Source organism: Chaetodon trifascialis, chromosome 11 (genome assembly GCF_039877785.1).
Source record: "Chaetodon trifascialis isolate fChaTrf1 chromosome 11, fChaTrf1.hap1, whole genome shotgun sequence".
Classification (NCBI taxonomy): domain Eukaryota; kingdom Metazoa; phylum Chordata; class Actinopteri; order Chaetodontiformes; family Chaetodontidae; genus Chaetodon; species Chaetodon trifascialis.
Window position 1 is genome coordinate 17617588 of NC_092066.1, and position 12439 is coordinate 17630026.

Sequence of the window (12439 nt, forward strand, 5' to 3'; positions counted from 1 at the left end):
TATATTTACAAGTACACATATCATATATATTTATATCATATTAACATTAACTGTAAAAACTCAACTCTGCCCAAAATCTGGAAATAATTACCCTGAGACAAGTAAACAAGAATAACAAGGATTTTCTTTTGGACTAACCCAAGTCTCTACACTCAGCTTAATGACCACAACAGTGGAGTCTTTTTTCAGGATCTGGCTAGTTTGAGTTATTCTCACTCATCTCAAACTAAGAAAAGGGCCCTGAAGCATCACAGTGTTTCAGGGCTGCGGACAGGGCAACCTGCACATTCCTGCTGCAGGAAATTATTGCCCAAATCCTCTAATTTGCCTCCTTCATATGCAGCAATGAACGTCTGTTCCTGCACTCATCGCTCTCCCAGCATCTCAGCGATACAGACTCTCCATTTGTCACTGAGTTGAGCCTCATAGCACCAACAGTAGAGCGACTCAGTGAAAGGGTGTTCAGTATTCTTCATTTTCTTTCAAATAAATTCTAAATGACTTACATCTTTGCCTCTCGCTCTCTCTGTGCATAGATATAGATAGATTTCTTTATATACAATAAATACAATCGCAACAATTGCCTTTTATGTTTTATATAAAACTAAAATATGTAGGATGTAAATGCAGTGATCAGCCTTAATTATAAGGTTTAGGATCACAGCATATAGAATTAAATAAGCACTAGAACTATCACTGTCGCATGCTTAAAAATCTTTTGTATTGTAGAAACAGCGTGACCTCATAATGGCATCAATAATGGAGGGGGAGTGCTAAGAAATGATGTAATGTTTGAAAAGTCCACTAGGAGAAACAAACCAAACAGTTTCAAGGTCTAGAGGACGTTTGTTCCAATTGGTTTAAAGCTTAATGTTGAATGTAACAGCATTGTTTCAGCAGGTAATTCTACTGCAAACACTGTCTGAAAATTCACTTCTCAGGCCGTTTGGAATTAGACATTTTCTTCATAAAGTAACATAGTGTTTCTGGCACAAAGCCCTTTAACTTAGCAATCTAACACTAGCATCCTTAATGAAACGATTGTGAATTACTCCTAGCGATCATTTATGTTCAACGTGGTTGCACGTCTACATCATTACATATGTATATTTGCAAGAAAAGCTGTGAACCAGAGAGACAATGCCCAAAATATATCATCACATCTTCCAAGTTTTACTGAACCTTGCCTCAAAAGCAGTAGATCTCTAAACCATGAGCATCCTTACAAGAGAGGGGTGGTACATCTTTCCCAGCATAGAGGCTCATGCTCGCCTCTTCCTGAAACATCTTTTACACCAATGTTAAGTACATCTGACTGATAAACACAAATAATTGAGTGTTATTACTGGTTTCTGACATCAAGCATGTGGCTTCTCACAGCAATATACACGTGCCAGACTTCTTTTCATCATCGGGATCTCCTCCACCCTCTTTCCTGTTGGGATCATTAAGCTCATCAAACAGTCCGGTCTCAACCATCTCCTGCTGCCACGGAATGGCCACAGCGCCCGTGCTAAATTCCTTGAAGAATTTATCGTCCTTGGCGTCAAACTCGATGCCCTTGATCTCGGAGAATTCGGCAATGTCGCCGGTGTCCTTAGCATAGACAACGTTGGGCTTGGGCGTCCAAGGAGGATCCACCAGCCCGGCCTCCAGACGGGGGAAGTTGATGGACTTGAACCACTCGTGCTTCCTGGGATCCTCCATGTTGTTCCTAATGAGACAGCAAAAATATACTTCTCCATCAGTGTTTGAAAAGTACACCGCCAGATTTAATGAAGTAAGATGTGGAAACTTTTGGTTACAGTTAAGGTGAACGCGTTGTCAGCTTGATGGTTCCCTTACTCAATCAGATCATTCTTAATAAGCCTGTTGCTCCAAAATTTGAATCATATTCTGTTCATCAATATTCCACACTAATTCCAATAAACCAAAAATTGACAACACGTCAAATTCTCTACGCCACTGAGTGTAGCCACTGCCAACAGCACATGACTTGCTCTTACTTCATGCCAAGGCGCTCTTCGATTTTCTTCTTGAGGAATTGCTGGATGATGTCCTTGGTGACAGCATCAAAGCACCTGTGCTCCCACTTGGGCTCCTCGTTGATAATGCGGCGCTGCACCTCTTCCTTCTCCACCTTCTCCTTCTTACTCTCTGGGCCTTTGAAAGGCGTGTAGCCAGCCACCATCTCATAGATACTGCAGCCCAGGGCCCACCAGTCCACTGATGTCCTGTATGGAGTTTTGTTCAGGAGCTCGGGGGCCATGTATGCTCCAGTACCAGCCTGGAGGAGAGAGAGGAGGGTAGGGGCACTGAATTGAATATGAGGCACATCAATACATCAGGACATGACATGAACATTGCAAACGGTGCATAGCCATGTTCATGAACAGAAAGAACAGAGGTACAGCCTTCTGGATGGACAGAATAATAAAGAACTACTTTCCAACAACGACAATACAACCTTCATTCAAGTGACATTGACGAGTGTTGCATACTGTTCGTCAGTTGCCTGGGTCACTAATAGCTTTACTCTCGTCTTTGCCATCCTCTCTTTCTGTCTCCCTCTGTGTTACTTTGACCTTCGTCTCTCTTGCCTGCTCTGGGCCTGCTCCTTGGTTCCCCTCCCTCTATGACCTGACCTGCATCCTCGAACCAGGAGCTTAATCCTAATGCTAAGCCTACTACCTGTCAAGAGTCATGTGTGTCTACACACTGACAGAGTTGTCCAGCCTCTTATATAAAGTCTGGCCATTTCTGGATGATCCATCCACCAGCAGAAATGCGTAGCACCCAGACAACACACAGACATGCCTCTAATGTATAATTAATGCACATACATGGAAAACTGGTGCGTTGACTGGAGTCAAGAGCTCCTGAAGAAACCCTGCCGCAAAAATCTTTTTCAGGAAAATCCTATGTTAGCACATGAAGTGTTTTAAAGGGACTGCAAGTGCACTGTCCTTTTACAGCACTTTAATATAGCATCACCTAAGAGACATTAGCATGACCGCAAAGCAACTGATTTTGCATTGACACCATCAGACACTGAATCATTTAGCAAGCTCTTACAACTTACAACTGCTACTGTGAGTGTCATGAAAATGTGCACATTGTTGTAGGTTGGGGTTTTTTTGTGTGTTTTTTGCATGACAGATTATGATCATTACACTAATGCGAGAGCTGTCCTTTATGGCATGCAACTCTTTTTGTCCTCATCTTAACTTCCATGCCGCCCGGCATGTAACTCTAAACTGTTGCATTATTTTCAACTTTCCCTGGTGGCTTATTGTAACAACGTTCTGTTCACCTGACGTGTGTATCTGTTGGTAATCAGTTTAACTTCACAAAGAAAGAACCTGCACACTCTGGTCCATTGAAGGGGCAAAGCTCTTTCATGACGGGTGACTAAATGAATCTGATCTGATCTGATCTCACTGATATTTTTCATCCCAGTTGAAGTCACCTTGTTTGCAAAATAATATGTCTAAATATCTTCAACATTCAACAGCTTTTTACTGGGATCTGTCAATCTAATCAGGGACAGACTTGTGTAATGCCCACTAAGAGGATTAGCGGACCAAAGCCAGCCTTGCCTGTAGGAGGTTAGCCCAGCCGTTTTGGCTGGTTGAGGAGCATCAGAGTACTGGATAATGAGCTTACTGGACTTTCATGGAACTGAGAGCTTACTCTTTGCTACTGCAAGTAAGTCCCGAAGAAAGAATACTTTATCTTTCTCAGGTCATCCATAGGTTATGGCATGTCAGGTCTAACATACTGTAGGTGTCATGAGACAAAAATGGAAGATATTTGAAGACAATGTTCTGTACTCTTGCTCATTCTCAAATTCTTCACTCATTTTGTAAGTTTGTGGTCATGCCCCATCTCTATTAAACATTTCTGTCAGCACCTGACAAATTTTTAAGGCATCTGATTTGACAGGCCGTCACGATGTCTGTCACTGACAACCTTTTCTTTTGCATATTGTTGAGTCATCCTCATTTAGATGCAAGAGCCAGTGGTGGAACATCAAGCTGAACTCACTGATGACTGTTACTCTTGCTCATGGCAAGAAGAAGAATTATAGACTAGAGCCTAACTGAAGTGTTCTGCAGATGAGAGGGCACACTGCTGAGGCAGTTCTCTCAAGGTAAGGCCTCTACAGAAATAACTAAATCTCTGTACCCAAGCTGCTGAGAGAAACCTTCTTACATATATTGACTGTGACTGTTACAAGCGCTGGACCTCCGAGGTTTCCAACATAGCCCCTACACAAAATGGTGGCCTATAAATGGCCCGGCTATAATCTGACTGCTTAAGGATCAAATGAGTTACATAATGGATTCAGAGACTCTCATTGCACAGATCTTTAAGCATTCTGTTAATCCCTGTCCGGATTTAAAAGAAAAGCCCCCACCAAGACCGGCAGTCTGTCTAAGAGCCTGAGTCCAGTTTTTAGCTTCATCCTCATCTTCAGATAAATGAACCCAGAGAGGGTGCAGATGTAGATGAGGTGCCACCCAGCAACCAGTGTTTCTTTCTATTTCTTTTCTGTTGCAGTTTGTGTGTATGTGTGCTCTTAAACTTAGTCCAACCCTGCAGATGATGACTTCAAATCCTGCTCGTTTAAAGATCAGCTACGCATAACAGCCTGTCCGCCATTTGGTGTGTGAAAGTTCAAAGACCTTGAATAATAGATGAAATGGCCCTGTAAGCTAGACATCTTTCACCATGATGTAAAGTCTATTATGATTCCCATTATCACTGCTGACATCATCCAGGTCCTCTCATATTAGCAGCAACCTAATGGCTTTGAGAGTGCAATTTAGTGCACTTAGAGCACTTCTTTATTGGGTTTCGAAAGGGAAGAGGCTGGCATTTGCCATTTCAACCAGAATGTCACTGCTACTCACCATCTGTGTAACAGTCTTCTCTGGAGCAAGCTCGATGGCCAGACCCAAATCTGAAAGTCGGCACTGGCCTTGGCTATCCAGCAACACGTTCTCTGGCTTCATGTCACGGTATATGATATTCATGTCGTGCAGATGCAGAATGCCGGTGGTGATCTGCGCTGTGTAGTGGATGATGCGCTTCATCTCAATGCCCTTGTCTGCACCCTTGCCATCATAGCCTATGTTGTAAATGTGGTACTTGAGGTCTCCTCCGTTCATCAGGGTCATGACAAGGCACAGGTGGGTCTTGGTGTCATAAGCGTAGGCCAAGTTGACCAGAAACAGGCTGTTAACCTTCTCCAAGATCTTCTTCTCCAACAGGGCCATCTTCTCCCCACCCTTCTTCTTCAGTCGCTTTTTACACAACTTCTTACAGGCATACATCTGGCCTGTGTTCTTCACCTGAACAGCGCATACCTGGAGAAAGGCATTATTTGTTAAAAAAGATGGGCTTTTGTATTTCCAATGTTTACACAGTTCTCATTGGATATATTAGAGCTAATTTTTCACAGAGCCAAAACATGGTCTGCTGGTACCAGGCTGACAGGCAGGTGTGTGGGCAGCACAGGAAGCACTCTGCTTCACTGATCAGACAACTGAAATTTGATTATAACTTGTCTTGTGTTTGACAGTGTACAAAACTTACAAAACAGAACTTTAGTACAGTACATCAAACAGAATAAATGAGGCTGATACTCTAACTCATCGATCTATGCATCACATTTTTCGTGATATCACCATTGATATAATCACAAAAATGGCCTCTTTTAGAGAAACAGAGGGACGGTGTGTGCTTGCTTTGTCATATTTTAAGATTTCTCTTAAACCTGACCCTGATGTCAAAACCACTGGTTGGACTGAAGGTTGAAGAAGCCAACCTGGCTTGACCCTTGTGTCCCAGCGGAGTCTTGGCACTCCATTTGCCACCTGTCTCACTCACACCTTTAATGTAATGTTTATTTCCTTCTCTATAGGCAGACAATGAGGTTTGTCCACTGCATTTGCACTGCTAAGACAGTTACATGAGCAGTTTCAAACTTTAAACCCCTGTTTTTGCTGCTTTAGAAGAAATTAGCATTTTAGCCACAGTGGATTTAGACAAGGTTTAGTAGCTGCCTTTACCTTTGTTTTAATTAACAATATAGTTAAAAATTACTGAAATCATTTTAGATGTTTAAACTGCTGTCTACACCTGTATTATTGTATTTATCTTAATAACTTTCCTTATTCTGGGATGTATGCTCAAGCTTGTTGCTAAGAGCTTGACTCAGAGAAGAGGTTCCTCAAGGGTCAATTGTGGGCCCTCTCTATGTGCATGTGAGCCATGGTAACTTCTGACAATTTGCCTTTGACTTTTTTCAGACATCTCTCACCAGTCTCAAATCTTTCAGATGATTATCACAACAATGTTTTTCTTTCACCAGAACTCATATCATTTTCGGTCCCTGATATTCTGGCTCTTTTACTATGTTTCCATAACAGTTTGCCTGTCAAAACAGACAAGCCAGAAACCATTCTGGAGTGATTTTATATTCTTAGGTGCTGAGTTATTTTTTTCTGTGCTCTACTGACATCTTCAGGTCCATATTGAAGAAAGGGCTCTTGATCTCAATAAGACAATAACAATCTCTCTTTATCAGCATTTGAACGACCACAGCACTTAAGTAGCTCTATCAAAGCAATATCACTGCTTCCTGCATTGTGGCTTTGTATTTGTTACTTTGCGAAACATCAGCCATGATTTTCTTTAAATTCAAGAGAAAGGCCTGTATGCTACAAGTCCACATGGTCACCTTGAGACAAGGTAAATCCTCACGATTATGTAAGGTATGATCTCTTGTCCTAAAATATCCTTTCTTATGCTTCAAAGCAAATGTTCCTCTGCAGCTTAGAGGTTTCCTAAGAATGGATTGACGCTGGCACTGCATTGTAACACTACTTCTGTAGCTCCATCATTAGAATTCCAAAAGTTGTTATATGCGTATTATTTTGATTTCTTTTTTCTTTTTTCCATACATACTATAAACAATATGATAGTAATACATATTTTTGAAATGGATTATACCATTATATGTAAGGAGCATTTAGAGTCCTGCAACTAAAAGCAGTGTTCAAAGATAAATTGTTTGTCATAGCACATATTTCAACAGACTTGCTTGAAACTATATGTAGGCGTGTTTGCATGCTTACCTCTCCGAAGCCTCCTTTGCCCAGAGTTCTGAACTCATAAAAGTATTTATCACTGATGGGCTGTCTCTCATACTCTTTCCACTGGAGGAATTTATCAAAGAATGGGCTGGCCTGGTAATCTGTGAAGGGTTTGGCTTTTAGATATTCTCTTACACCTTCCATGACTTTGCCTTTCATCACCTCCTCAAAGGTGGCATCTGTCACAGCCTTGCATTTGCCAGCAATCTCATCATTGAGAAAGGACAGGAAGTTCTTGGAGTCAGCCTTGCAGAACTTGTTGATGATGTTTTGGCGTGCCTTGTCTTTTGCTGCACCCTCAGCCAGATCCCAGTCATACAGCTCATCCAGGAAATCAGCAGCAAGCTTATATTCAGGCTTCGTTGCCAGGAAGTCACGGAAATACTTTTTGCCAATAGGCTGCCTTTCACAAAGTGATGTAAAGTCCTTGTCGATGGATGCTCGTACAGAAGCACATTGATCAGGCTTGGGGAGAGACAAGCTGCGACGGCGCTTTCTCATCTCCTTGTCATCGCCACCCTGAGCTTTTAGGTAGGCCGTGTTGGCCACCAGGTTATCCAGTCCCCCCATGTCACACATCTTGGCGGCTGTATGTGGTCTGTCCCCCCTAAGTGACTGGGTTCTTCAGTGGCTCCCCAGGGATGCAACTTCTTTCAGAATGTTTGTGTCTGAGTGAGAGTGCAATTCGCTCCAAAGCCTGCACGCAAATGAGCTCCTTCACCCAGCCTACCTGCAAACCTAAGACACACTGACACACCCAGTAATTACTCATTTAGAATTAAATACCAGGGAGGGATTTTGGCTTAAGGATCTTTGTGTGGTCTATTCAAGGATGCTGTGCACAGAAAGGGAATCGTAAGCGGGCTCTGTCCTAAGAGGCTTTGTTGCTCTCTGTATGTGCGAATGGTGTTCAGTAGTCTCAAACAGTGATCCAATGGGTTCTGTTGACTATGCATTTAAAAAGAAAGAAAACAAAAGGGAGAAAAATGCTCTAGAAAGGAAACTGTCAAAGTAGTGGTTTTGCAGGATCTTCTTATGATCATTGTGAAGTTAGGCATTTACATATTATACTGCAGTATATGGAGAGAAAATAAGACTGTATTTGAAGCCTTTTACAGATTACTGCTGATGAATTTCACTGAGGCAGGCAATATAGTAAACCATGGCTCTACGATATGGTAGAATATCCACCTGGATCCTCATCTTCTCTTTCCTCCTCCCAGCCTCAAAAGAGCAGGTACTTCAGAGAGCTTACTCCTAATCCGTCTGTCTTCTCCTTCTGCCCTCATGCACTCTCTTTCTCACATTTGACTGTGAGTAAATACTTGTTTTTGAAATGTTTCAATTAGTCAGGTCATGTTTACAATACATTAAACATAATTTTTAAAAAAAATTACACATCATTGAACTGAGCAATACTACATTGAGTCATTGTTTAACATATTATAATTATTATTATTATTATTATTATTATTAGTAGTAGTAGTAGTAGTAGTAGTAGTAGTAGTAGTAGTAGTAGTATTGTTGTTGTTGTTGTTGATAATACTACTACTACTACTATTACTACTACTACTACTACTAATAATAATAATAATAATAATAATAATATGTGGCATGTGGAGATCTCTGCTGTATGTCTTTGACATTGAAAGATTCTCTCTGGTCCTTCTCAGTCATGGAATGTGTGTCTTATGTTGGTTAAGTGTACAAAATAATAATGAATTAAAATGAGTGACATTAGGTGCTCAGTGGGATGCAGCCAGTGACATTACAATCACATGGTGATCAAATAAGTGACGTACTGCATAGTGAGTACAAGGCCTCAATAGCTGGTTTCTCTACCATAAAGTACACTTATTCTGCTTCTTTCAGCCACGCTGGATAACAGAGGATCATGTCAATGTGACACCAGACCTTCTTTCTATTAGTTCGTTTGAGAAAAGCCAGAGGAAAATGACCTCATTTATGTGACAGACCTGATTAGACTGTATAAATATGTACTGTTCAATATGGTAATAATGGTAATGAGTTGGCTTTTTCCTTACTTTGTTGCTTTCGCAGTAATCCCAAGTTACAGATATGGCAATGGCTAATTCAGTAAGATAAACCTTGGATAATATTAGCTAATCCTTTCTCAAATGGTCTCAAGCCGTCAGTGCACAAGATCAAGGTCGTTGCTTGCCATGAGAGAGGTCCTGAGACCCTGATACAACAACACAGTGAGAAGGATGGTTGAAAAAAAAAAAAAAAATAGTGACCAATTACATCAAGGAAGGAGAGAATAGAAATATTTATTATATTACTAATATTTCCCAAACTACAACTTCAATTTTAACGAGAACGAGGCAAATATGTCAAATGTCATACAAGCTGTATATGAACAGTGTGTCATAGTGTCAGTAAAGCACTTAATCCTCCTGAGTGGATGAAAAGAGACCACAGGTTTTATCTTAAACTAGGTCAAGGAAGGCAGAGAGGGGTAAGTTGAGGGTTCACCTGCAGCAGCAGCAGCAGCAGCAGCAGCCTTAAACAAATGAACAATGAAAATAAATATGGGATGAAGTGGCAACAATGGAGATTAGAAGAGTTTTTATGTTTGTATTATGTTGCATTTTCTTGTCTTTTTCATGCCACGATTTAAAATTAATTGAATAAATTAATTTTTTATCATTTTGTGTCGATCCAAGGAAGTTTAATGACCACCACAGTTAATGGGGATCCAATTGGAGAATAAAGAGAGAGAGAGAGAGAGAGAGAGAGAGACATTTCTGTTCTTCTTCTTCTCTGTTTTAGATGTTGGATCTTTTCAGATTTAGATGTTCGATCTTTGAGCTGCCTGCTCCTTTAACCTTGGGAGGATTAACCTGGCCTGAGGAGGGAGTAAAGGTTAAGATGTGCAGAGAATTCTCATCCTATTTCCCACATGGTCTGCTACGTGGTCCGCTACGTGGTCTGGCACCAGTCTCTTAAGTCCTCTCTCAAGCTTTCAAGCAAGAGGTGGAAAGTATTCCAGTAGAGGAGTGGGGATTAAATAGAAGAAGGTAGAAATGCATAAACAGGAATGTTTCAGCGAGTGCTTACAAATCAAGTACATGGAACTGGCACAAAAACGCAGCACTGATGAAGTACACACCTGCACGCTTGAAATTCACCTCAAGGTTTCTGTTCTTTCTCATCAGCAAAATCTCCCACCATGCAGGAGAGATACGTGAAAATGATGTTGACAGAGACCATTTGATCTGGCCCGCGAGGAAATCCATAAATAGAAAAAAGCAATTAGTTTTTTCAGCGATAAAGGAGACCAACATTCTTCCATGTGGTCCATGCAGGAAACGTACATGTAGCAGTTGATATCACATCAACGCATCATGCCAACTGTCAGAAAAACCAAATTATATGCAGAGTGTCATGCTTTCCAAGAGAAATGGATAATTACTTAAATTGTTGTACCTTCATAGTGGAGATGAGCTCACAGTGATGAAAAAAAAGGCTTATCTGGAGCATTATTGCAAGGTGAAATGCATTTGGGTAAAATTAACCCTCTTTGCACGGTCTGAATGCCCAACAAGCAGCTTTTACAAGACCACACTCTGACAGAGACAGTGTAATGAAGGCACGTTCTCTGATGCTGAGCTAATAGACAAGAAGCTGAAACCTCATTCAGAAGGAGGATTTGTGAAGGAGTGTCTTGTTGCTGCTGTGGAGCTGCTAACACCAGACAAGGTAAAATTGTTCCAAAGTGTCAGTTTGTCTGGAATAATTCATAGAGATGACGGAAAACCTGACGTATGAACTCAGTGATGGCATAGAGTCAGAGCTGAAGCCTCTCAGCTCTCTGCTGTCAAACATGAAATCATCTGAAGTGAAATTAGGAAAGAGGAAACACTGAATTTTCCTCCTCTGCATGAACAAAAGGCTGCTATGATGTCTGAATATGATGGTGAGTGTGAAATTAACATATTTGCTGCACCATCTAAAGTGGAACCAGCTGATGTGCTGACAGTCTACAACATGAAATCACTGCCTGTGAACATTAAGCTCTGGTGTGACCACAGATCAGATCTCAGGACGGGAAAGTTCTGAACACATACACCCTTTTCCTGTTTACCTGTCGTAACACCATGGAGGATATCGAGCAGCTGGATGAAATTAAGGACCCCACAAACATGAGGGTCATCCTCTCAAAGCTTCCATTCATGGTGAAAGGCAAATGGAGGGTGCAGCCTTTAAAATTCAGGAAAGAAGAGCCAAAGCTGCTTTATCAGCAGAAGACAGCAAGCGGTGTGGAGGAGTCATGGAAGAAAGAGGATGCATATGCACAACACAGATAGAAACAATCACATTATCTTGCTGACCTGTTCTGGTTGGAGACGTGTTTTAATTGGAGTCACGCTCACTGCTTCTTGTAGACATGCCAGGTTTTGATTTTGAATCAGACACTACAGGAGGACAGGCAGCAGCTTGGCGTGGAGTTACTTGGTGAATGGAAAGGTCTCCTCCTTATGACTTCTCATAGAGTGGAAGACTGTTGCTTGCATGTACAACCATTAGGGCAAAGCAGGTCAGGTGAGTTTGGTCAGATACCAAGTAAGGTGGCCACATGGAGTGACGGTTTGCTGGGTATACCTGATTTAGAGCACTCGATTCATAATGATTTCAACTATCATGTCCCAAAAATCAGGCAGTCAGTGACTGAAGTAGCTGCAGATGCAAAAGCCTGGGTGAGAATGGGCCATTACCACTGGCATCTTCTGCCCCCTAGGGGACAGTTTTTCTGTGTGCACTAAACACATAATCCTATCAAAACTAACAGACATTATCTGTGTCTTAAACGAATCCACATCATGATGTAACTGGAACTGACCCACTTTGTCACTTTTATTAACAGTATTACTGACTGTTTTAGTTTTTCACAACTTGAAACCTACAATCATACTATACAGGTACAATAACACAAACGTGGAGGGTGAATCCACCTCAACATCAGTTTATGTGTATTTGTAAATCTTTAAGATGTAACACATCAACAATAACCAGATCAATCAGAACAATTAATTCCATATTCTCAGTAAAAACTTTCTCCTAATTGGTGCAAAAAGTGTACATTGGACTACTGACTGTAATAATAAATCTTATTTTTTGTATTGTCTGTTATTTTCCTTACTGTGATTACAATTGGACATTTTAATTTGTGGGTTTTAAACATTTACCAACATAACACTGCAGATAAGTTTTGTTGTAGTTGTTAAATATCCATTACGTTGGGAACAGTAAAA

General features: G+C 41.1%; 1 protein-coding gene across 1 annotated transcript; it reads right to left on the bottom strand.

Moving 5' to 3' along the window:
* Positions 1 to 739: 739 nt before the first annotated feature.
* Positions 740 to 7884, bottom strand: grk7a (G protein-coupled receptor kinase 7a). Its single transcript, XM_070973721.1, has 4 exons — positions 7146 to 7884; positions 4917 to 5372; positions 2007 to 2287; positions 740 to 1714 (listed from the first exon to the last, which is right to left on the bottom strand). Exons 1-4 carry the CDS (start codon positions 7740 to 7742, stop codon positions 1375 to 1377), a joined length of 1674 nt encoding a protein of 557 aa, XP_070829822.1. The 5' UTR covers positions 7743 to 7884; the 3' UTR covers positions 740 to 1374.
* Between the last annotated feature and the right edge of the window lie 4555 nt (positions 7885 to 12439).